General features: G+C 42.1%; 1 protein-coding gene across 2 annotated transcripts in view; it reads right to left on the bottom strand.

The window, feature by feature from the left end:
• Positions 1-22,901, bottom strand: part of LOC118379245 (semaphorin-3D-like) — a 94,443-nt gene that overhangs the window by 46,779 nt on the left and 24,763 nt on the right. For both annotated transcript variants that reach the window (XM_052465835.1, XM_052465836.1), the window contains exons 2-3: positions 21,824-22,093; positions 13,631-13,791 (exon numbers count right to left, since the gene is read on the bottom strand). In XM_052465835.1, coding sequence (XP_052321795.1) covers positions 13,631-13,791; positions 21,824-22,028 — 366 coding nt within the window. In that variant the 5' untranslated portion in view covers positions 22,029-22,093. The remainder of the gene's footprint in view (positions 1-13,630; positions 13,792-21,823; positions 22,094-22,901) is intronic.

Raw genomic sequence — 22,901 nt, 5'->3', positions numbered from 1 at the left:
TATGGACATAACCCTGTTGTTCAGTCTTTTTGTTCTGTATCTATGGATGTGACCCAGTCGTTCAGTCTTTTTGTTCTGTATCTATGGATGTGACCCAGTCGTTCAGTCTTTTTGTTCTGTATCTATGGACGTGACCCTGTCGTTCGTTTTAAATGTTCCATTAGCAAGGATTGTATCGCTTGCTTGCTAGCTAGCCAATCACTGCTAATTTACAGTCACGTCAAACAGTGCAGACAGAATAACAACAGCTGTTGCATTTATATTTCGCCTGGCATATAAAATGTGCTCTCTCGTCAGGACACTGCTGTTCAGAGGAACTAGCCAACAACACATCTAACACATTTACTACAAACAAGCTGGAAAGACTGCAAATTAGCTGCACTTTGTTTCCTCTAACCTTTCTTTAAATTTACATTTCTTTGTATATACCCATAAAAATGATTCCGGCTGGTTCATGATTTTGACTGGCTGAGAAACGCTGCCTGCCTGTCTGTCTTGTCCCGACTCCCAACTATGGGACAGGTGGGGATCGACTTTGAATATTGAAACAATGTTGCAAATTTCGGAGAATTATACAAATCTTTGCTTTTGAAAACTAATCCTTAGTCTAAAAGAAATTTGAGATAATGTCTAGATGCTTGTTATAGTAGAGAATACGTGTATAGTTTGCCTGGCTTTGCTGATGAGACAGTGGATTACACAGTAAGATGGAACAGAGCAAATAGGCATTTAATGTCATAGATTTAGCTGGTGGTCATTTGTGGAATAGGCACTACTGGAATGGGCTTTTAACCAATCAGCACTCAGGATTAGACCCAACCATTTTATAATTCCCTATAATACATTGTATATCACCACAGTACATTTACATGGCTGCAATTCATTATTATATGTTCTATGTTTGAGCTGCTTAAAATATTATTGGCATTGTTGAATTAGATTTTCATAATAGCAAGATAGGACTGATGGTTTGATTAGCTAAACTAGCAAGTCTGTTTGTTTGGTTACCAATGAAACTACTGTAACTATCTAGTAAAGTTGCTCGCTACTTCTTTATTCCAGTGTATTCTAGTATTCTAGTGTCAAATGAACACATTTCTAGTGTCAAATGAACACATTTCTAGTGTCAAATGAACACATTTCTAATGGCAAATGAACACATTTCTACTAGCAAATGAACACATTTCTAGTGTCAAATGAACACATTTCTACTAGCAAATGAACACATTTCTACTAGCAAATGAACACATTTCTAGTGTCAAATGAACACATTTCTACTAGCAAATGAACACATTTCTAGTGTCAAATGAACACATCTCTAGTGTCAAATGAACACATTTCTAGTGTCAAATGAACACATTTCTAGTGTCAAATGAACACATTTCTAGTGTCAAATGAACACATTTCTAGTGTCAAATGAACACATTTCTAGTGTCAAATGAACACATTTCTAGTGGCAAATGAACACATTTCTAGTGTCAAATGAACACATTTCTACTAGCAAATGAACACATTTCTAGTGTCAAATGAACACATCTCTAGTGTCAAATGAACACATTTCTAGTGTCAAATGAACACATTTCTAGTGTCAAATGAACACATCTCTAGTGTCAAATGAACACATTTCTAGTGTCAAATGAACACATTTCTAGTGTCAAATGAACACATTTCTAGTGTCAAATGAACACATTTCTAGTGTCAAATGAACACATTTCTAGTGGCAAATGAACACATTTCTAGTGTCAAATGAACACATTTCTACTAGCAAATGAACACATTTCTAGTGTCAAATGAACACATCTCTAGTGTCAAATGAACACATTTCTAGTGTCAAATGAACACATTTCTAGTGTCAAATGAACACATTTCTAGTGTCAAATGAACACATTTCTAGTGTCAAATGAACACATTTCTAGTGTCAAATGAACACATTTCTAGTGGCAAATGAACACATTTCTACTAGCAAATGAACACATTTCTACTAGCAAATGAACACATTTCTACTAGCAAATGAACACATTTCTAGTGTCAAATGAACACATTTCTAGTGTCAAATGAACACATTTCTACTAGCAAATGAACACATTTCTAGTGTCAAATGAACACATTTCTAGTGTCAAATGAACACATTTCTAGTGTCAAATGAACACATTTCTACTAGCAAATGAACACATTTCTAGTGTCAAATGAACACATTTCTAGTGTCAAATGAACACATTTCTAGTGTCAAATGAACACATTTCTACTAGCAAATGAACACATTTGTAGTGTCAAATGAACACATTTCTAGTGTCAAATGAACACATTTCTACAAGCAAATGAACACATTTCTAGTGTCAAATGAACACATTTCTAGTGTCAAATGAACACATTTCTAGTGTCAAATGAACACATTTCTAGTGTCAAATGAACACATTTCTACTAGCAAATGAACACATTTCTAGTGTCAAATGAACACATCTCTAGTGTCAAATGAACACATTTCTAGTGTCAAATGAACACATTTCTAGTGTCAAATGAACACATTTCTAGTGTCAAATGAACACATTTCTAGTGTCAAATGAACACATTTCTAGTGTCAAATGAACACATTTCTAGTGTCAAATGAACACATTTCTACTAGCAAATGAACACATTTCTACTAGCAAATGAACACATTTCTACTAGCAAATGAACACATTTCTACTAGCAAATGAACACATTTCTAGTGTCAAATGAACACATTTCTAGTGTCAAATGAACACATTTCTACTAGCAAATGAACACATTTCTAGTGTCAAATGAACACATTTCTAGTGTCAAATGAACACATTTCTAGTGTCAAATGAACACATTTCTACTAGCAAATGAACACATTTGTAGTGTCAAATGAACACATTTCTAGTGTCAAATGAACACATTTCTAGTGTCAAATGAACACATTTCTACTAGCAAATGAACACATTTGTAGTGTCAAATGAACACATTTCTAGTGTCAAATGAACACATTTCTACAAGCAAATGAACACATTTCTAGTGTCAAATGAACACATTTCTAGTGGCAAATTAACACATTTCTAGTGTCAAATGAACACATTTCTACTAGCAAATTAACACATTTCTACTAGCAAATGAACACATTTCTACTAGCAAATGAACACATTTCTACTAGCAAATGAACACATTTCTACTAGCAAATGAACACATTTCTACTAGCAAATGAACACATTTCTAGTGTCAAATGAACACATTTCTACTAGCAAATGAACACATTTCTAGTGTCAAATGAACACATTTCTACTAGCAAATGAACACATTTGTAGTGTCAAATGAACACATTTCTACTAGCAAATGAACACATTTATACTAGCGATTGAACACATTTCTACTAGCAAATGAACACATTTCTAGTGTCAAATGAACACATTTCTACTAGCAAATGAACACATTTCTAGTGTCAAATGAACACATTTCTACTAGCAATTGAACACATTTCTACTAGCAAATGAACACATTTCTAGTGTCAAATGAACACATTTCTACTAGCAAATGAACACATTTCTAGTGTCAATGAACACATTTCTACTAGCAAATGAACACATTTCTAGTGTCAAATGAACACATTTCTAGTGTCAAATGAACACATTTCTAGTGTCAAATGAACACATTTCTAGTGTCAATGAACACATTTCTACTAGCAAATGAACACATTTCTAGTGTCAAATGAACACATTTCTAGTGTCAAATGAACACATTTCTAGTGTCAAATGAACACATTTCTAGTGTCAAATGAACACATTTCTACTAGCAATTGAACACATCTCTAGTGTCAAATGAACACATTTCTACTAGCAAATGAACATATTTCTACTAGCAAATGAACACATTTTACTAGCAAATGAACACATTTCTACTAGCAAATGAACACATTTCTAGTGGCAAATGAACACATTTCTAGTGTCAAATGAACACATTTCTAGTGGAAAATGTGTTAAATTATAGCCATGGAATAAAAGGGATAATCTATGCATTCTCTGGAAAATAATGCAAAAATGCAAATAATCAACTCTGCAACTCTGAAGGTCCGCTAGTGTGTCATGGAACACACCTTCCACGTCGTTCATTATTTTCCATAGAACACATAACCCCTTGTTACATAAGCAACTTATTGTGCAGCCAGGGCACCAGTGATACAAGTCAGTATTCAGTGTGCATCCATGTCTGAGCACATTGGGAGATTAGTGGAAACCGACCACTAGGAGCAACAGTGAGCGCTGTTATGTATGTTTCCATTTTTCTAGCGCATTGTGGGCGTTGTGGGCAGTGATGGCGGATGGGCATTAGCATCTGCATTGGTACCAAAGGTTGCATGTATGAATCCTGCAATATAAAGTTGTTTTTGAGATTTTTGCTTTAAGCCTATCTAGGCCTGTCCACGACGACCCGAGAGTCGTCTGTTGTTTTGAGCAATTGATTGATCAACATTTTGAAATGTGTATTTTTCCATATATAGACACACTCTGTATTTTAATCAAATGAACTACATGCACCAAGATTTTCTGATACTTTAAGTGCACTGTTTAATTAAATAATTAAGACACAAATGACTAGAGCGAATACTACCTCAATTGATTTGATTGTACTCAGACTTGCTGCGCTGTGTTAAAAAACAAATGACAACGAGTGACTGTTTTTTGTAAAGCCTTTATTACAGCAAAGACTAAAAACAGTCGCATTCAGTCATGAATGCAATTTCCGAAATTGAATTGTTTATGCTAATTACTCAAGAGTCGCTTTAATTATAAAAAAAGTAAAAGCTTGATTGCCTTTCAAATCAACGAATGAATGATTGATTGATACAGTAGCCTATATATTGAAATACAGACCTAAATTAGTTAAGGTATTAAGACTAAACAGGATGTGCTCTTAGGCCAACAGCTCGATGGTGGTTATAAAAGGCTGCCATACTAAGCCTACTAATGATAACGTCATTACTTACTATATTGATGATCATAATAATAACAGTAATAACAATAAGAAGGAGATCATGAGAAAATGAGGGTTATTATTATTATAAATACAATCTCTGACAATTTGGAACAGTGTAAACAACACTACATAAATTATAAATAATACCAGAGGCTGGTCTAATAAAACAAGTGTAAAGTCTTTATTACAGCAGAGCAAAGATTAAAAACAACAGTGGCTTCTTAAAATTTAATTTGTGGAATTTCTTTCCAATCAGTTGTGTTTTAACAAGGTATGGGGAAATTACAGAAGATAGCCCTATTTGGTAAAAGACCAAGTCCATATTATGGCAAGAACAGCTCAAATAAGCAAAGAGAAACGACAGTCCATCATTTCTTTAAGACATGAAGGTCAGTCAATGCGGAACATTTCAAAACCTCTAAATGTTTAAAAAACCATCAAGCGCTATGATAAAACTGGCTCTCAATGAGGAATGGAAGACCCAGAGTTACCTCTGCTGCAGAGGATACGTTTATTAGAGTTACCAGCCTCGGAATTTGCAGCCGAAATAAATGCTTCACAGAGTTCAAGTAACAGACACATCTTAACATCAACTGCTCAGAGGAAACTGTGTGAATCATGCCTTCATGGTTGAATTCCTGCAAAGAAACCACTACTAAAGAACAATACTTGCTTGGGCCAAGAAACACGAGCAATGGACATTAGACCGGTGGAAATCTGTCCTTTGGCCTGGAGTCCAAATTGTAGATTTTTGGTTCCAACCGCCGGGGCTTTGTGAGACACCGTGTGGTGAACGGATGATCTCCGCATGTGTATTTCCCACCGTAAAGCATGGAGGAGGAGGTGTGATGGTGCTTTGCTGGTGACACTGTGAAATATTTAGAATTCAAGGCATTACATTACATTTACATTTAAGTCATTTAGCAGACGCTCTTATCCAGAGCGACAAGGCACACTTAAGCATCATGGCTACCACACCGTTCTGCAGCGATATGCCATCCCAACTAGTTTGGGCTTAGTGGGACTATCATTTGTTTTTCAACAGGACAATGACCCAAGAAGGAGAGTGATGGAGTGATGGAGTGCTGCATCAGTTGACTTGGCCTCCACAATCCCCCAACCTCAACCAAAGTGAGATGGTTTGGGATTAGTCGGACCGCAGAATGAAAAGCAGGAGGAAAAGCAGTCAGCATATGTGGGAACTCCTTCAAGACTGTTGAAAAATCATTCCAGGTGAAGCTGGTTGAGAGAATGCCAAGTGTGTGCAAAGCTGTCATCGAGGCAAAGAAAGAATCTCAAATATAATTTATATTTTGAATTGTTTTTTGGTTACTACATGATGCCACATGTGTTATTTCATAATAATATAATAATAATAACATATGCCATTTAGCAGACGCTTTTATCCAAAGCGACTTACAGTCATGTGTGCATACATTCTACGTATGGGTGGTCCCGGGGATCGAACCCACTACCCTGGCGTTACAAGCGCCATGCTCTACCAACTGAGCTACAGAAGGATCATAGTTTTGATGTCTTCACTATTATTCTACAATGTAGAAAATAGTAAAAATAATGAAAAATCCTTGAATGAGTAACTTTTGATCAGTAATATATATGGATGATGTAAAAAAAAAAACAGGCACATTTAACAGTTAGGCTATTAATTATAGACCTAATTAAGTTGGCTTTTCCTCTCTCCTCACTTTTCTCAGACAATTAAGGTAAGTGTTGTTTTCTCGTCTCCTAACTCAGCTGCTGCCTCCAGTAAATCGAATGAAAAGGCGCAAATTGAACAGCACACTGATGTTTCAGAACCTTAGACAGCGGCCACTATCCAACGCGGGGGACACTGCATTTGTTATAAAATAATATTATCAGCACCATTGTTCTTACATAATATAACCATATACAATTTCAGTAGCACGTCTTAGTAATGGACTGAGCCATCCCCACGGCCTCCACAATGGATCAGTCCACTCAGACATGCGTGAATCAGACAGGTGCCTTGTACACCACTAAAATATTATAATTTTTGGTTGCTTTTTGACTAAAGAAATCTCGGTTGACCAACAGCCTATCAACCGAACAATCGACCAGCCGACTAAATGGAGTCAGCCCTAAGCCTATGTCAAACCTCAACCCTAACCTTAAACATTTGGAGTTAATTTAAACACTTTGAAAGTAGACATTTGGAAGAACACCAAAATGTCATGTTTGATTAACATGGAAACAGCCTTAGACTGTGAGAGCTAGTGACTTTGTCACCAGGAACATCAGATTCTAGGCTAAATAAATAGATAAGCATTGGCAGAGACTCAGCACCGTTGATCAATTGCCCACAAATCTGACCAGTAAGCCCTGCGCTCGCTTTTGTTTGTGTAACATAATGAAACAATTTTGCAAAAGCACTTTTGTACACAGTGTATAAGCCATTTTGTGATCAGCAACAGTTTTTATTTTAAGCCTCTGCCAGTGCCACGCGTTAGTTTGGACATTTGAATGTGAGATGGAGATTTGAATGTGAGATGGAGATTTGAATGTGAGATGGAGATTTGAATGTGAGATGGAGATTTGAATGTGAGATGGAAATTGTTTACAGTAACTGCTTCGAGAGGTCGTGTTATAGTAAGCAATAACATTTATAGAAGCCATACAAGTAGCCTAAGGGATGTTTTCGATTGGGGGCTTTTTGTTGAGTAAATATGGTCGGCTGCTAGTGTTGTGGTGACTGGTCTAATTTGGCCTATGAATAAAGCCAGAGTTGATATGTCCCATGTGCATATTTTGTATTTATGCATCTAGGCTGATTTGCTCCTCTCTTTCTCGGCATATACTCTCACCAGTTGTGATATGTTTGTGGGATTCTTGGGGAGGCAGGCTATGGCCACCTTTTTAGCGTTGATTTGATGTAGCCTATAGGCCTACTTGCTGTTTGCACTGGCATGGTAGGAGAACCCGACGCATGCAGCACTTTGGATTCATGGCGACTTTGTGTAAAGTCTAAATTCGGTATGGTGCTACAGCACACACACACACACACACACACACACACACACACACACACACACACACACACACACACACACACACACACACACACACACACACACACACACACACACACACACACACACACACACACACACACCTGAGTATTGATGATTGATCATGGAGATAGCAGAGGAGAGGGTAGTAGATAAGTCGTATTTAGACATTGCATATCATTTCATTTAATAGTTCTATTTCACGTCACGCATTTCATATAAATAATTGATTATAATTGACTGGTTTCTCGCCATTCGTTAGCTCAGGAAAGAGAATGGGTTTGGGGAGGATATCCCGGTAAATCTCAGTGACGGTTCCTGCTATTAAACCCTAGACAGGAATCAGCCTGTCTTAACAGTGATCTTAATGTGTAAAGGGGGATAATGTTCTGTGTCCTTTGTATGTCGGCTACCCGATGGCCACACGTGTTATAACTGGCTTATATTCTTACCATGTTCACCCCAACCCACCACCAAGGAGAGCTATCGCTGGGGTTACACAGACTCCACACACACCCATACACATGCATACACAACCATACACACCCATACACACACATCAGTGTATTAAGATTCCATACTATTGCCCAGCAGCATGGAATTCATACAACAATCCTTATGTCTTAAGATTTGACATACTGAGTACACACTACTTTACAGTACACCATAGTACAGTACAGGTCTGGGCACGTGAGAGGATTTTGGCATGAGCTGGATTTGAGAAACCCATAAACATAAATTCTATACCACCAATCAATCAACACATTGGTTTCACAACAGGAGGATTGGGTCAAGCCTGATCTCACAATCTGAAATGTACCTGGAATTTACTTAGAACTTGGCATATCGTGTGATTACTTGTTTTGTTTGGGATTCATTAAAATAAGTACCATTTTCTCAACAGGTACCATTTTGCATCAGGTAAGTAGGATTATGATGAGTTCCATTGTACCCATGGTAAAATGTCAATGTAGCCATATTTGTAAATATCATATTTTTACCAGCTGAAATAGGACAGTAAGATAATGTGTTACAGACTCAAGAAAATTAGACACACCTATGAATGTGCACTCCATTTGTCTGAGTGTGTCTAATTTCTGTCTATTTATCTTATGCATGGATATATCCACACCGCTCTACACACAGAAGACTCTAGTCTAACTATCTAGTCAGCATCAGTATCAATAACCAGAAAGGCAACATTTAGAGAGCAGCACTCAGATTTACATCAACGCGATTAAGATCAAATAAACTCAAATGTCTGGTGCAGGGATCAACCACAGCTGCATAAACACACACTCACTTCTACAACCTGATATATGGGTCTACCAACTGCAGCTGTGTGTGTGTGTATGTGCGTGTGTGTGTGTGTGTGTGTGTGTGTGCGTGCATGTACAGTATGTGGTCTTATTCTAGGTCAAAGTCAAGGTCAGTAGATATACAGTCTGATAGACAACATAGTGCACCACGTCACTTGACTGTTGATTATTCCATCCACTCTACAACTCTTCCCACGACTACAATACATCACTGATTAGGCTGCATTCCTCCCAGATCCACTCCACATAGCTGTGTCAGTAGTCAGGTGGAAAATATGCAGCACAAGCACAGTCAGGTTGGCGCCGGAGGTAATGGCCGCCGTTTTACAGTCTCCTAACCAATTGTGCTATTATGTGTGTTTTTTTCGCGATATTTGTAAATGATTTTGTACAAAATGTTTCTGCAACCGTATCTTACGGCAGAAAAGAGCTTCTAGATATCAGGAGAGCGATCACTCACCTCGGATTAGATGAAGATTTTTTCAACAACATGAATATGAACAACAAGCAGGACTCACATGATATTCTCCAAACACCCCACAGGTCAGACATCCCAATTATTTGCAAAAGGAAGCGACGCAGAGGAAGAAGAGCCAGATGCCTCGTCCGGACCAGCAGAAGACAACTAGGAAAGCTGCCGTTACAGTCAATATTTCTCGCCAACGTGCAATCATTGGACGATAAACTAGACAAGGTACGATCATGAACATCCTACCAACGGGACATCAAAACGGAATCGTGGCTGAATGACGACATGGATATTCAGCTAGCAGGATACAAGCTGCACCGGCAGTATAGAACAGCACACTCTGGTAAGACGAGGGGGGGGGGGGGCGATCTGTGAATATCTGTAAACAACAGCTGGTGCACGAAATCTAAGGAAGTCTCTAGATTTTGCTCGCCTGAAGTAGAGTGTATTGTGATAAATTGCAGGCCACACTACTTGCCTAGAGAGTTCTCAGCTATACTTTTCGTGGCTGTTTATTTACCAGCACAGACTGATGCTGGCACTAAGACCACACTCAGTCAGCTGTATAAGGAAATGAGCAAACAGGAAACCACTCACCCTAGTGGCCAGAGACTTTAATGCAGGGAAACTTAAATCAGTTCTACCAAATCTCTATCAACATGTTCATAGTGCAACAAGAGGGAAAAAAATTCCACACACAGAGAAGCGAACAAAGCTCTCCCTCGCCCTCCATTTGGCAAATCCGACCACAACTCTATCCTCCTGATTCCTGCTTACAAGCAAACATTAAAGCAGGAAGCACCAGTGACTAGGTCTATAAAAAAGTGCTCAGATGAAGCAGATGCTAAACTACAGGACTGTTTTGCTATCACAGACTGGAACATGTTCCGCGATTCTTCCGATGACATTGAGGAATACACCACATCAGTCACTGGCTTTATCAATAAGTGCATTGAGGACGTCGTCCCCACAGTGACTGTGCGTACATACCCCAACCAGAAGCCATGGATTACGGGCAACATTCGCACAGAGCTAAAGGGTAGAGCTGCCGCTTTCAAGGTGTGGGACTCTAACCCGGAAGCTTACAAGAAATCCCGCTATGCCCTGCGACGAACCATCAAACAGGCAAAGCGTCAATACAGGGCTAAGATTGAATCATACTACACCGGCGCGGAAGCTCGCCAGATGTGGCAGGGCTTGCAAACTATTACAGACCACAACGGGAAGCACAGCCGAGAGCTGCCCAGTGACACGAGCCTACCAGACGAGCTAAATCACTTCTATGCTCGCTTCGAGGCAAGCAACACTGAGGCATGCATGAGAGCATCAGCTGTTCTGGACGACTGTGTGATCACGTTCTCCGTAGCCGACGTGAGTAAGACATTTAAACAGGTCAACATTCACAAGGCTGCGGGGCCAGATGGATTACCAGGACGTGTGCTCCGGGCATGTGCTGACCAACTGTCAGGTGTCTTCACTGACATTTTCAACATGTCCCTGATTGAGTCTGTATTACCGACATGCTTCAAGCAGACCACCATAGTCCCTGTGCCCAAGAACACAAAGGCAACCTGCCTAAATGATTACAGACCCGTAGCACTCACGTCCGTAGCCATGAAGTGCTTTGAAAGGCTGGTCATGGCTCACATCAACACCATTATCCCAGAAACCCTAGACCCACTCCAATTTGCATACCGCCCAAACAGATCCACAGACGATGCTATCTCTATTGCACTCCACACTACCCTTTCCCACCTGGACAAAAGGAATGAGAAAGCTATTCATTGACTACAGCTCAGCGTTCAACACCATAGTACCCTCAAAGCTCATCACTAAGCCAACGAACCTGGGACTAAACACCTCCCTCTGCAACTGGATCCTGGACTTCCTGACAGGCCGCCCCCAGGTGGTGAGGGTAGGTAGCAACACATCTGTCATGCTTATACTCAACGCTGGAGCACCCCAGGGGTGCATGCTCAGTTCCCTCCTGTACTCCCTGATCACCCACGACTGCATGGCCAGGCACGACTCCAACACCATCATTAAGTTTGCTTACGACACAACAGTGGTAGGCCTGATCACTGACAACGACGAGACAGCCTATAGGGAGGAGGTCAGAGACCTGGCCGGGTGGTGCCAGAATAACAACCTATCCCTCAACGTAACCAAGACTAAGGAGATGATTGTGGACTACAGGACAAGGAGGACCGAGCACGTCCCCATTCTCATCGACGGGGCTGTAGTGGAGCAGGTTGAGAGCTTCAAATTCCTTGGTATACACATCACCAACAAACTTTAATGGTCCAAACACACCATGACAGTCGTGAAGAGCACGACAAAGCCTATTCCCCCTCAGGAAACTAAAAATGATTTGGCATGGGTCCTGAGATCCTCAAAAGGTTCTACAGCTGCAACATCGAGAGCATCCTGACCGGTTGCATCACTGCCTGGTACGGCAATTGCTCAGCCTCCGACCGCAAGGCACTTCAGAGGGTAGTGCGTACGGCCCAGTACATCATTGGGGCAAAGCTGCCTGCCATCCAGGACCTCTACACGAGGCGGTGTCAGAGGAAGGCCCTGAACATTGTCAAAGACCCCAGCCACCCCAGTCATAGACTGTTCTCTCTACCACAGCATGGCAAGTGGTACCGGAGTGCCAAGTCTAGGACAAAAAGGCTTCTCAACAGTTTTTCCCCCAAGCCATAAGACTCCTGAACAGGTAACCAAATGGTTACCCGCACTATTTGCATTGTGTGCCGCCCCCCAACCCCTCTCTGTTTATCGTATATGCATAGTCACTTTAACTACACATTCATGTACATACTACCTCAATTGGCCCGATCAAACAGTGCTCCGGCACATTGGCTAATCGGGCAATCTGCACTGTGTCCCGCCCACCACCCGCCAACCCCTCTTTTATGCTACTGCTACTCTCTGTTCATCATATATGCATAGTCACTTTAACCACATCTACATGTACATACTACCTCAATCAGCCTGACTAACCGGTGTCTAACAGGTATATAGCCTTGCTACTGTTATTTTCAAATGTCTTTTTACTCTTGTTTTATTTCTTTACTTACCTACACACACACACACATCTTTTTCTTTTGCACTATTGGTTAGAGCCTGTAAGTAAGCATTTCACTGTAAGGTCTACTACACCTGTTGTATTCGGCGCACGTGACAAATAAACTTTGATTTGATAGTTGTTTAAATGACTGTTTAAATGACAGATATAATGATGGGAAACTAAATCTAGTATCTAGTAATGATTCCATGGAACATTCGGATGTGAGCTTATCGGAAAGTGGGTAATTGTTGGGTAATTCCATGAGTGTCTGAGGTGTGGCAGGTCTGAGATGTGGCAGTTTGTGTCTGCAGGCGGTAATAGCTAGTCAGCTGTTAACACTTGAGTTCTGCCCAGGGCTTTTCTGCTGGGGAGAGATTCTAAGGCTGTTTCCTATATGTGCAGCTCATACCTTTTTCACATTACCGTGGTGATCCAAATTATACTGTGCTGGCTTAGATATGTTCTTTTCATGTTGCGAGAGCTTGGGACTATACATTTCTATCTACATTTTTGTCAATATTGAGTTATTGATACAGCCTTGTTCTGTTTATTGTTCTCTAGCTATATAGTACTAGGAACACCCAAACTCAAAAAACTTTAAAGCCAATTTTCTCACATAGAACCTTACCAAGCTCTCGATTGTCCTTCCCCAAACAATTCCATGTACTGTATTAAGCTATTTGGATAAAGATAGCTCCCCCAAACTCCCTGCATAATAAAGTCAATGGTTGCTGGTGTAGCTTATTAAGCAGACCTTCCTGGGGGCTCTGCTGAGGTTGTCAGGGTCCAGTAGGTAGACTGAGTCTTTGGCTCCCAGCAGCAGCCTGCCTCTCTCCTCATCCAACAACACAGAGTGGGAATGGAGACCGTCAGTAGGACTCAGGAACACTGATACACTACCACCCTGGATCAGCACTGAGAGAGAGAGAGAGAGAGAGAGAGAGAGAGAGAGAGAGAGAGAGAGAGAGAGAGAGAGAGATTTGAAATGTCTTTATTCTTTTGGAACTTGTGTGAGTGTAATATTTATTGTTTATTTCACTTTTATTTATCCATTTCACTTGCTTTGGCAATGTAAACATATGTTTCTCATGTCAGTGACAACCCTTGAATTGAGAGTGAGAGAGAGAGAGGGAGAGAGAGATCGAGAGTGAAAGTGAGAGAGAGCGAGAGTGAGCGAGTGAGAGAGAGCAAGCAGGAGAGAAAGATACACAGCAGACTTAGATACACACATTCTGATGCATGGAAAAAGTTTGGTTTGGTACGTCTAGAATTCATAGAATACACATGGTTTACTGAACCTGGTAGCGCAAGGGAATGTGTGTATTGGCATGAACTGTTCTAATCTCTTGTCTCACGGTTTACTTGTGTGTTGCTTTGCCGTGTGGCACCAGTAGTAAACCACCGAAGAAGTTGCTAACGTGTAGCCTGATTGATTTTGTTGTGATGCGGCCCATGGATTGTGAAGACTATGTAAAATGTACAGTACGGTAATAACCTGTATGCACATGACGTAACCCATACACCTTAGCGCCTGCCCTCCACCCCTAAGTCAACCTTAAATATCTCTTGCTCATCCATTAATACTTTTTCTACAGTGAAAAACAATCAAATAATCAAACCTATTCACTCCATAGGTCGAATGCTGTTGCAAACGTTATTTTATGCAGCACATACATTGACTACATTTTTCAAGAAGGAGAGCACTTTTCTACCCAAAACCACCGTAGGTAACATAGGTAACATGGTATTTACCGTAGGTAACATGGTATTTAACATGGTATTTTACTTCTCTTACTCACAACCAGTATTTAACGTTTCAGACCCCTCCCTCAACCCTAATACCTCCTCCTACACACTCGCACAATCATTTATCTCTTTCTCTCTATTTATCACAAACACACACACATACATGCATGCAGAGCCCTTTTGCCCTCTCCACACTAAACCTCCCGAGAGGTCGTCCGTGCTAGCCCTTGGTTAACTCTGTGATCTGCACTGTAAACACACAGCAATGGGAACCCAGGGATAGACCTTGCTTAGCATCGCTGTTAGCACTTAGCTTAGAGCTCTTGGCTCTGGGCTCTGGGCTCTAGTCACCCCCCCTGATTCAGGGGAGGGGGGCATTCAGCTGCTCCTGATTACTAGTTTATTTGAGTTAGATAGCATATCACGCTTGGCAGCGGCTAGCATCAGGCCTTGAGATAATCCCACTGATGGACTGGTGTGTGTGTGTGTGCGTGTGACAGCTACAGTGCCACAGCCCAGGGTGTGGTAACTATGCTGACTAAAAGTCTTCCTTTCCTCCCTATCCAGTTTTCTGAGGATGGGAATCAACAGTGACAGAAAGAAAGATGTGTCTGCTTATGATAGACATATGGATATCCTGAAGGGAAATACATTATAGTTTGGTCACACTTTATTTGGAGATGTCTACAGATGGTCATACTATCAACAAACTATATGTTGATAAGCAACTGCTTGCTAAGGTTAGGGTTAGGTTTAGAATAAGGGTTAACTAAGGGTTAAGGCTAGGGTTAGGATAAGGGTTAAGGATAAGGGTTAAGGTTAAGGATCAAGGTTAAGGTTAGCAGAAAGTTAGTTTAAATCTTACTTATATTCTGTAGATAGTCTGAAGTTAATTAGATCATGGCGTTAAAACTGGTCCTTCTGTAGCTCAGTTGGTAGAGCATGGCGCTTGTAACGCCAGGGTAGTGGGTTCGATCCCCGGGACCACCCATACGTAGAATGTATGCACACATGACTGTAAGTCGCTTTGGATAAAAGCATCTGCTAAATGGCATATATTATTATTATTATTATATTAAAACCTTGAGATCTTCCGTAAAACTAAATCAATGCCATGTTAAACATTATTTTTAGACAGTGTCACACCAGCCTTCGCTTTGGCTCCGACTCCTATCCAGCTCAGGCCTTCTATAGCTGCTGCCGAACCTGCTGCTGGCAAAAGCCCTTCCCTCATCAACGCCAGACTTGTCTAGTCATCATTACACACACCTGGTTCCAATCCCTACTCTAACACTGTATATATACTCCCTCTGTCATTTGTCTTTTTCAGTCATTGTAAATGTTGCTTGTTTTCCTGAGTACTTTATTATTTTGCACTTTGGGTTTCGTCCAGCTTACATATATATATTTTGTGCTTTAATAAATTCAGTAGTTCTAAACCTGCGACTGACTCATCCTCTATACACTTGTGACAGATAGGAAGGTCATCACCAGTGTAAGGGTTAACACTCCCGCTATACCGTATAGGAACACTGTGAAGATATCAGAGAGCCAACGACCCATCAAACTATGCAAGAGAAAGGAATTAGCTAAAGCGTGGCTCAGACATTTCCAGACATGGAAGTGTTCCTCTAGCGAAGAGAGATGGAGAACGTGGCTTTACAGTTACATAGAATTCCTAGCTATAAATAAAAGTGCTTGTCCTGATCTGGGTCAGAATACGAGTTATGGAACAACTGATTGACATGAGTTAATAGAGAGAGGGCCAGTCAGTTTAACTCTGTAGAATATATGCTCATATTATTTCATAAACTAAACTGTCCTAATATATTATCCTATTATAATGTTACATTATAGCCAAACTGCCCCTCTTGTACATTGGCAAGGAGCCACTAGTATGACAGTAGCACATTTACACTCATTCTGTCATCACAGCTCGTCAGGTTTTTGGAAATACACACAAAAACAATAACAAAGTCTGCTGTGATAATATTAAGATTATGTTTGGATCATTTTGCTGTGTGTCATTGGACGGAAGCAGTACTGTAGCCATACAGTATATTTTTTAGGATGGATCCGCACAGACACTGAGAGAGAGGTTTCAGAGCTCTAGAGCTAGGGCTGGGATATCAGAGGACATTGAATGATTGTTCTCCCTCTTGGAAAATCCTGAACTCTTTCACCTCTGTTAGAGTGGAGGTGAAACATTGGCTGATGTTTATTGAGAGGAAAGTTCACTGAGAATCAGCTTTCTGAAATCCAGTTCATTAAGCCAGGGGTGAGGTGTGTGTTTGAAGCGTGTGATCATAAAGGGATGACAATGTTTTGGAAGAGTGCATTCAATCGGATATGATTGACTTTGATGGAATTTGACTTTACCAACTGTGTTTTCAGAGAGGGGGTGATGTTGTTTTTGAAGAGTTCAATTAGGAATGATTTTGCTTTGATTGACTTCATCCTTCAGTCCTCGTGACAGAGGCAACCTAACATGGAGCTGTACTGACACCCCAAAACCTGGGGCCAGAGAGGTTAATACACTCTCAGAGGGCTTTCAGGTGCGCTTTTCCGAACTCTGGTGCATTTACCCCATTAGTTCTGTTCGTTAGGACTGGTATGAACATTCTATCCTCACTCGGGAGCACACTAAACAACGCACCGTGGTTCGCTCAAAAACGGTGGTCTCGGTCCGATTGAATTCACACCATGGTGCGGTTCGCTGCTGGTGAGAACACAGTCTGGACCAAACATAGGAAAATAACCAGTCGTGCGTTATTTAGCATTTGATGAAATGCACGCAGCGTCATAACTTGAGATCTCTAAACCATTCCGTGAGTATCAGCACATTTATGAGCACATCTGATTATTAGGGCAGACAGGGGCTATAACGGTGATATATTCTATTCACACAGCAGTAAGAGCAGCTATTGTGCTGTTTCCTCCCACATGTTGTTGGAAGACCAAAGCAAAAGTAATATGAAGATTGGGACACAAGTGATGCTTCATAATAATCATAAATGGATTTAACGTGAGCACTTTGGTCCAATAAACAAATGACTGTAATATATTAGTTTTGCTGAATTATATGGGGTGGCAGGTAGCTTAAGTGGTTAGAGCGTTGGGCCAGTAGAGGAAAGGTTGCTAGATCGAATTCCCCGAGCTGACAAGGTAAAGATCTGTTGTTCTGTGCCTGAACAAGGCAGTTATCCCACTGTTCCTATGACATTATTGTAAATAAGAATTTGTTCTTAACTGACTTGCCTAGTTAAATAAAAATATGTCTCATGTTTTCAACTGGCATGAAACAACGCAAGCTGCAGAGCTGAGCATTCATATTTCTACAGGCCAATTTGCTAAATAAATAGTGTTTAAGGCAGTTATTATTCCTACTCAATTTATGTACTACAATGTATTTATGTTGTAAACTATCAACATGTAAAGGAGCATATATTTTCAGCCATGCTGGGTTTGTAAGAGACTCGGCCTGGGCAGGAGGTTAGGGTTATGGGGTGAGAGTTGGAATTGGGGTGAGGGGGGTTGTATAGGGGTTAGAGTAGTGAATGTGAATTAGTAAGTGATGAATTTGTGTTGGGGGTTTAGGGGTTATGAGTTAGGTCAGGTTTTGGTGGTCAGGGTTGAAGTAGGGGTTGCAGTGGAGTTGAAGTAGGGGTTGCAGTGGAGTTGCAGTGGGGTTGAAGTAGGGGTTGCAGTGGAGTTGCAGTGGGGTTGAAGTAGGGGTTGCAGTGGGGTTGCAGTGGGGTTGAAGTAGGGGTTGCAGTGGAGTTGAAGTAGGGGTTGAAGTAGGGGTTGCAGTGGAGTTGCAGTGGGGTTGAAGTAGGGGTTGCAGTAGAGTTGCAGTGGGGTTGAAATAGGGGTTGCAGTGGGGTTGCAGTGGGGTTGCAGTGGGGTTGAAGTAGGGGTTGAAGTAGGGGTTGCAGTGGGGTTGCAGTGAGGTTGCAGTGGGGTTGGAGTGGGGTTGAAATAGGGGTTGCAGTGGAGTTGCAGTGGGGTTGAAATAGGGGTTGCAGTGGGGTTGCAGTGGAGTTGCAGTGGGGTTGAAGTAGGGGTTGCAGTGGGGTTGCAGTGGGGTTGAAATAGGGGTTGCAGTGGGGTTGCAGTGGGGTTGAAATAGGGGTTGAAATAGGGGTTGCAGTGGGGTTGAAATAGGGGTTGAAATAGGGGTTGCAGTGGGGTTGAAGTAGGGGTTTCAGTGGAGTTGCAGTGGGGTTGAAGTAGGGGTTGCAGTGGGTTGCAGTGGGGTTGAAGTAGGGGTTGCAGTGGGGTTGCAGTGGGGTTGAAGTAGGGGTTGCAGTGGGGTTGCAGTGGGGTTGAAGTAGGGGTTGCAGTGGAGTTGAAGTAGGGGTTGAAGTAGGGGTTGCAGTGGAGTTGCAGTGGGGTTGAAGTAGGGGTTGAAGTGGGGTTGAAATAGGGGTTGCAGTGGAGTTGCAGTGGGGTTGAAATAGGGGTTGCAGTGGGGTTGAAGTAGGGCTTGCAGTGGGGTTGAAATAGGGGTTGCAGTGGGGTTGCAGTGGGGTTGAAGTAGGGGTTGAAGTAGGGGTTGCAGTGGGGTTGCAGTGAGGTTGCAGTGGGGTTGAAGTGGGGTTGAAATAGGGGTTGCAGTGGAGTTGCAGTGGGGTTGAAATAGGGGTTGCAGTGGGGTTGCAGTGGGGTTGAAGTAGGGGTTGCAGTGGGGTTGCAGTGGGGTTGAAATAGGGGTTGCAGTGGGGTTGAAATAGGGGTTGAAATAGGGGTTGCAGTGGGGTTGCAGTGGAGTTGCAGTGGGGTTGAAATAGGGGTTGAAATAGGGGTTGCAGTGGGGTTGCAGTGGAGTTGCAGTGGGGTTGAAATTGTGGTTGCAGTGGGGTTGCAGTGGGGTTGAAATAGGGGTTGCAGTGGGGTTGCAGTGGGGTTGAAGTAGGGGTTTAAGTAGGGGTTGCATTGCAATGGGGTTGAAATAGGGGGTTGCAGTGGGGCTGAAATAGAGGTTGCAGTGGGGGTGAAATAGGGGTTGAAGTAGGGGTTACAGTGGGGTTGCAGTGGGGTTGAAATAGAGGTTGCAATGGGGTTGAAATAGGGGTTGAAATGGGGTTGAAGTGGGGTTGAAATAGGGGTTGCAGTGGGGTTGCAGTGGGGTTGAAGTAGGGGTTGCAGTGGGGTTGAAGTGGGGTTGAAATAGGGGTTGCAGTGGGGTTGAAGTGGGGTTGAAGTAGGGGTTGCAGTGGGGTTGCAGTGGGGTTGAAGTAGGGGTTGCAGTGGAGTTGCAGTGGGGTTGAAATAGGGGTTGCAGTGGGGTTGCAGTGGGGTTGCAGTGGGGTTGCAGTGGGGTTGAAGTAGGGGTTGAAGTAGGGGTTGCAGTGGGGTTGCAGTGGGGTTGAAGTAGGGGTTGCAGTGGGGTTGAAGTAGGAGTTGCAGTGGGGTTGAAATAGGGGTTGCAGTGGGGTTGAAATAGGGGGTTGCAGTGGGGTTGAAATAGAGGTTGCAGTGGGGTTGAAGTGGGGTTGAAGTAGGGGTTACAGTGGGGTTGCAGTGGGGTTGAAATAGAGGTTGCAGCGGGGTTGAAGTAGGGGTTGAAGTAGGGGTTACAGTGGGGTTGAAATAGGGGTTGCAGTAGGGGTTGCAGTGGGGTTGAAATAGGGGTTGCAGTGCGGTTGAAATACGGGTTGCAGTGGGGTTGAAATAGGGGTTTCAGTGGGGTTGAAATAGGGGTTGCAGTAGGGGTTGCAGTGGGGTTGAAATAGGGGTTGCAGTGCGGTTGAAATACAGTGGGGTTGCAGTGGGGTTGAAGTAGGGGTTGCAGAGGGGTTGCAGTGGGGTTGCACAGACATTTGGGCGTTAGAGTAAAGCTTTAATGAGGTTGTATGAGTGGTTTGGGAGTTTGCGTTACTGTAGGGTTCAAACGTTATTTTTGCTTTGGAGGGAAAATGTTTTTTTTTAAGGAGCGATAGCTTCCCTTTTGGGGCTCAAAACAAAAACAGTCTATAGTTTACCCAACACTAAACACACTGACACAGAGGACCACAGCTACCCCAGACCCAGGCCCAGCTGAGCTGCATACTTCAATGAAGACCTGCATGATATACACATACTAATTCTTTATAAATATAGAACTCTTTTATGTGCTTTTATGTGTTGTATGTGTGTTCTGATAACAGTTGTGATCCCTATGGTCCAACTCACAGGAGACGAAAAGGAAAGCGAAGAAAGACAAAAGTAAAACAACTAGAGAGAGCTAGAAGTCAGAACAATCATCTGGACACTGGGCCAGAGAACGGCTCATTTATGGGTAATTCACCGCAGCGGAGGATACAAAATACTGCAGGTAGCTGGTGTTAACATAGAGGAGTAGTTGAAGTAGCTGGTGTTAACATAGAGGAGTAGTTGAAGTAGCTGGTGTTAACATAGAGGAGTAGTTGAAGTAGCTGGTGTTAACATAGAGGAGTAGTTGAAGTAGCTGGTGTTAACATAGAGGAGTAGTTGAAGTAGCTGGTGTTAACATAGAGGAGTAGTTGAAGTAGCTGGTGTTAACATAGAGGAGTAGTTGAAGTAGCTGGTGTTAACATAGAGGAGTAGTTGAAGTAGCTGGTGTTAACATAGAGGAGTAGTTGAAGTAGCTGGTGTTAACATAGAGGAGTAGTTGAAGTAGCTGGTGTTAACATAGAGGAGTAGTTGAAGTAGCTGGTGTTAACATAGAGGAGTAGTTGAAGTAGCTGGTGTTAACATAGAGGAGTAGTTGAAGTAGCTGGTGTTAACATAGAGGAGTAGTTGAAGTAGCTGGTGTTAACATAGAGGAGTAGTTGAAGTAGCTGGTGTTAACATAGAGGAGTAGTTGAAGTAGCTGGCACGATGATAGAGAAATAGCTGTTGTGTGTGTTGCACTGCTGCATATACAGTATTATGTTCTACCTCGGTTGTAGATATCATATTCTCTCTTTGTAGATGTGGCGGTAATTTGTTGGTGCTACCTACAACCCATGCCAACCTAAAGTTAGACCGCTGGTACCCAAAATGTTGGTTGAGGGCCTACTTGTGGGTCATAGCTAGTTCATCCTCCCAGCTAAAGCATCTATTACAACTAGCAGAATCAAATTCATTTGGTTAAGTCACATATTAAACATGATTCTTTAATTTGTCCTAAATAATAGCCATTACTCAGCCATCAGTGCATTAGCATGCCATTATTGTACCAAATATCCTAGTCTCTTACCTTTGTAGCTGAGTTTGACTCTGGGTACATTCTGTTTGACACTTTCTCCAGAGGGCAGGACGACCAGCAGTACTATCCCCAGAAGCAGCAGCCCTGGGTGGGCTAGAGACAGCCTAATCCTCCCCTGACTGCCAGCGGAGCTCCCAGACAGCCTCTCACCCTGGCTCCTCTCCCAAGGATCAGGATTTTCTCCTCCAGTCTTCATGATAAGTGGAGGTTTTCTTCTCTCTTCTCTTTTCTTCTCTCTTCTGCTACTGTTCCTCAACCGTCCTGAAAGGAAGAGGAAAGCAATGTCAGGAGTTAAAGAGTTAAGGGAGGTCTCTCTCTTCTCTCTTACTCTCTTTCTACCTCTCGCTTCCTCTCTCTATTCCTGTCTATCCCTGTTTGTGTGTGTGTGTGTGTGTGTGTGTGTGCGTGCGTGCGTGCGTGCGTGCGTGCGTGCGTGTGTGTGTGTGTGTGTGTGTGTGTGTGTGTGTGTGTGTGTGTGTGTGTGTGTGTGTGTGTGAGAGTATTCAGCTGTTTCTACATGGTACCCTATAGGCATGCTGTTCTCTGTATCAGGCCTACATCAGCTGTTGCCTGTCCCTGCCTCTCCTTTTGTGTCCATCTAAATCTGTTTAACCAAAACAAAAGGTCAGGGCAACAACACCAGCCGTCGTCTTTCACACATCCATCCTTCTTTCTAAAGTCTCTCTCTCCTCGCTTCTCTCCCGCTCTCCTTCTCTATCTGTTTCTTTCTTTCTCATGCTAAACTCTTTTCATTATGTAGAGATGTAGAGCCTAAATTTGAGCCAGTTTGCAACAGCAGGAAAATAACACTGCAGCAACAGGAAATGTGAATTATTATGTGGATTATAATTAATCAACCTTTTTTGTAGGGATTGATAAATGTCTCAAATTTCTTTATGAAAATTACAACATTTAGAATCCTTTTAAAACTTCAAATACACTACAAGTTTTCATTAAAATTCCTGCAACAACATGATGATCAAATGAAGATATGGTATCTGTATCTAAATGCCAAAATTATTCTAGCCCATGGTTCTGCCAGGTATGAGCAAATGCCTGTAAGAGAGTC

The sequence above is a fragment of the Oncorhynchus keta genome, chromosome 17 (genome assembly GCF_023373465.1).
Source record: "Oncorhynchus keta strain PuntledgeMale-10-30-2019 chromosome 17, Oket_V2, whole genome shotgun sequence".
NCBI classification, from domain to species: Eukaryota; Metazoa; Chordata; class Actinopteri; order Salmoniformes; family Salmonidae; genus Oncorhynchus; species Oncorhynchus keta.
The sequence above is the reverse complement of the archived record's forward strand: the minus strand, read 5'-3'. Positions and strand labels throughout refer to the sequence as shown.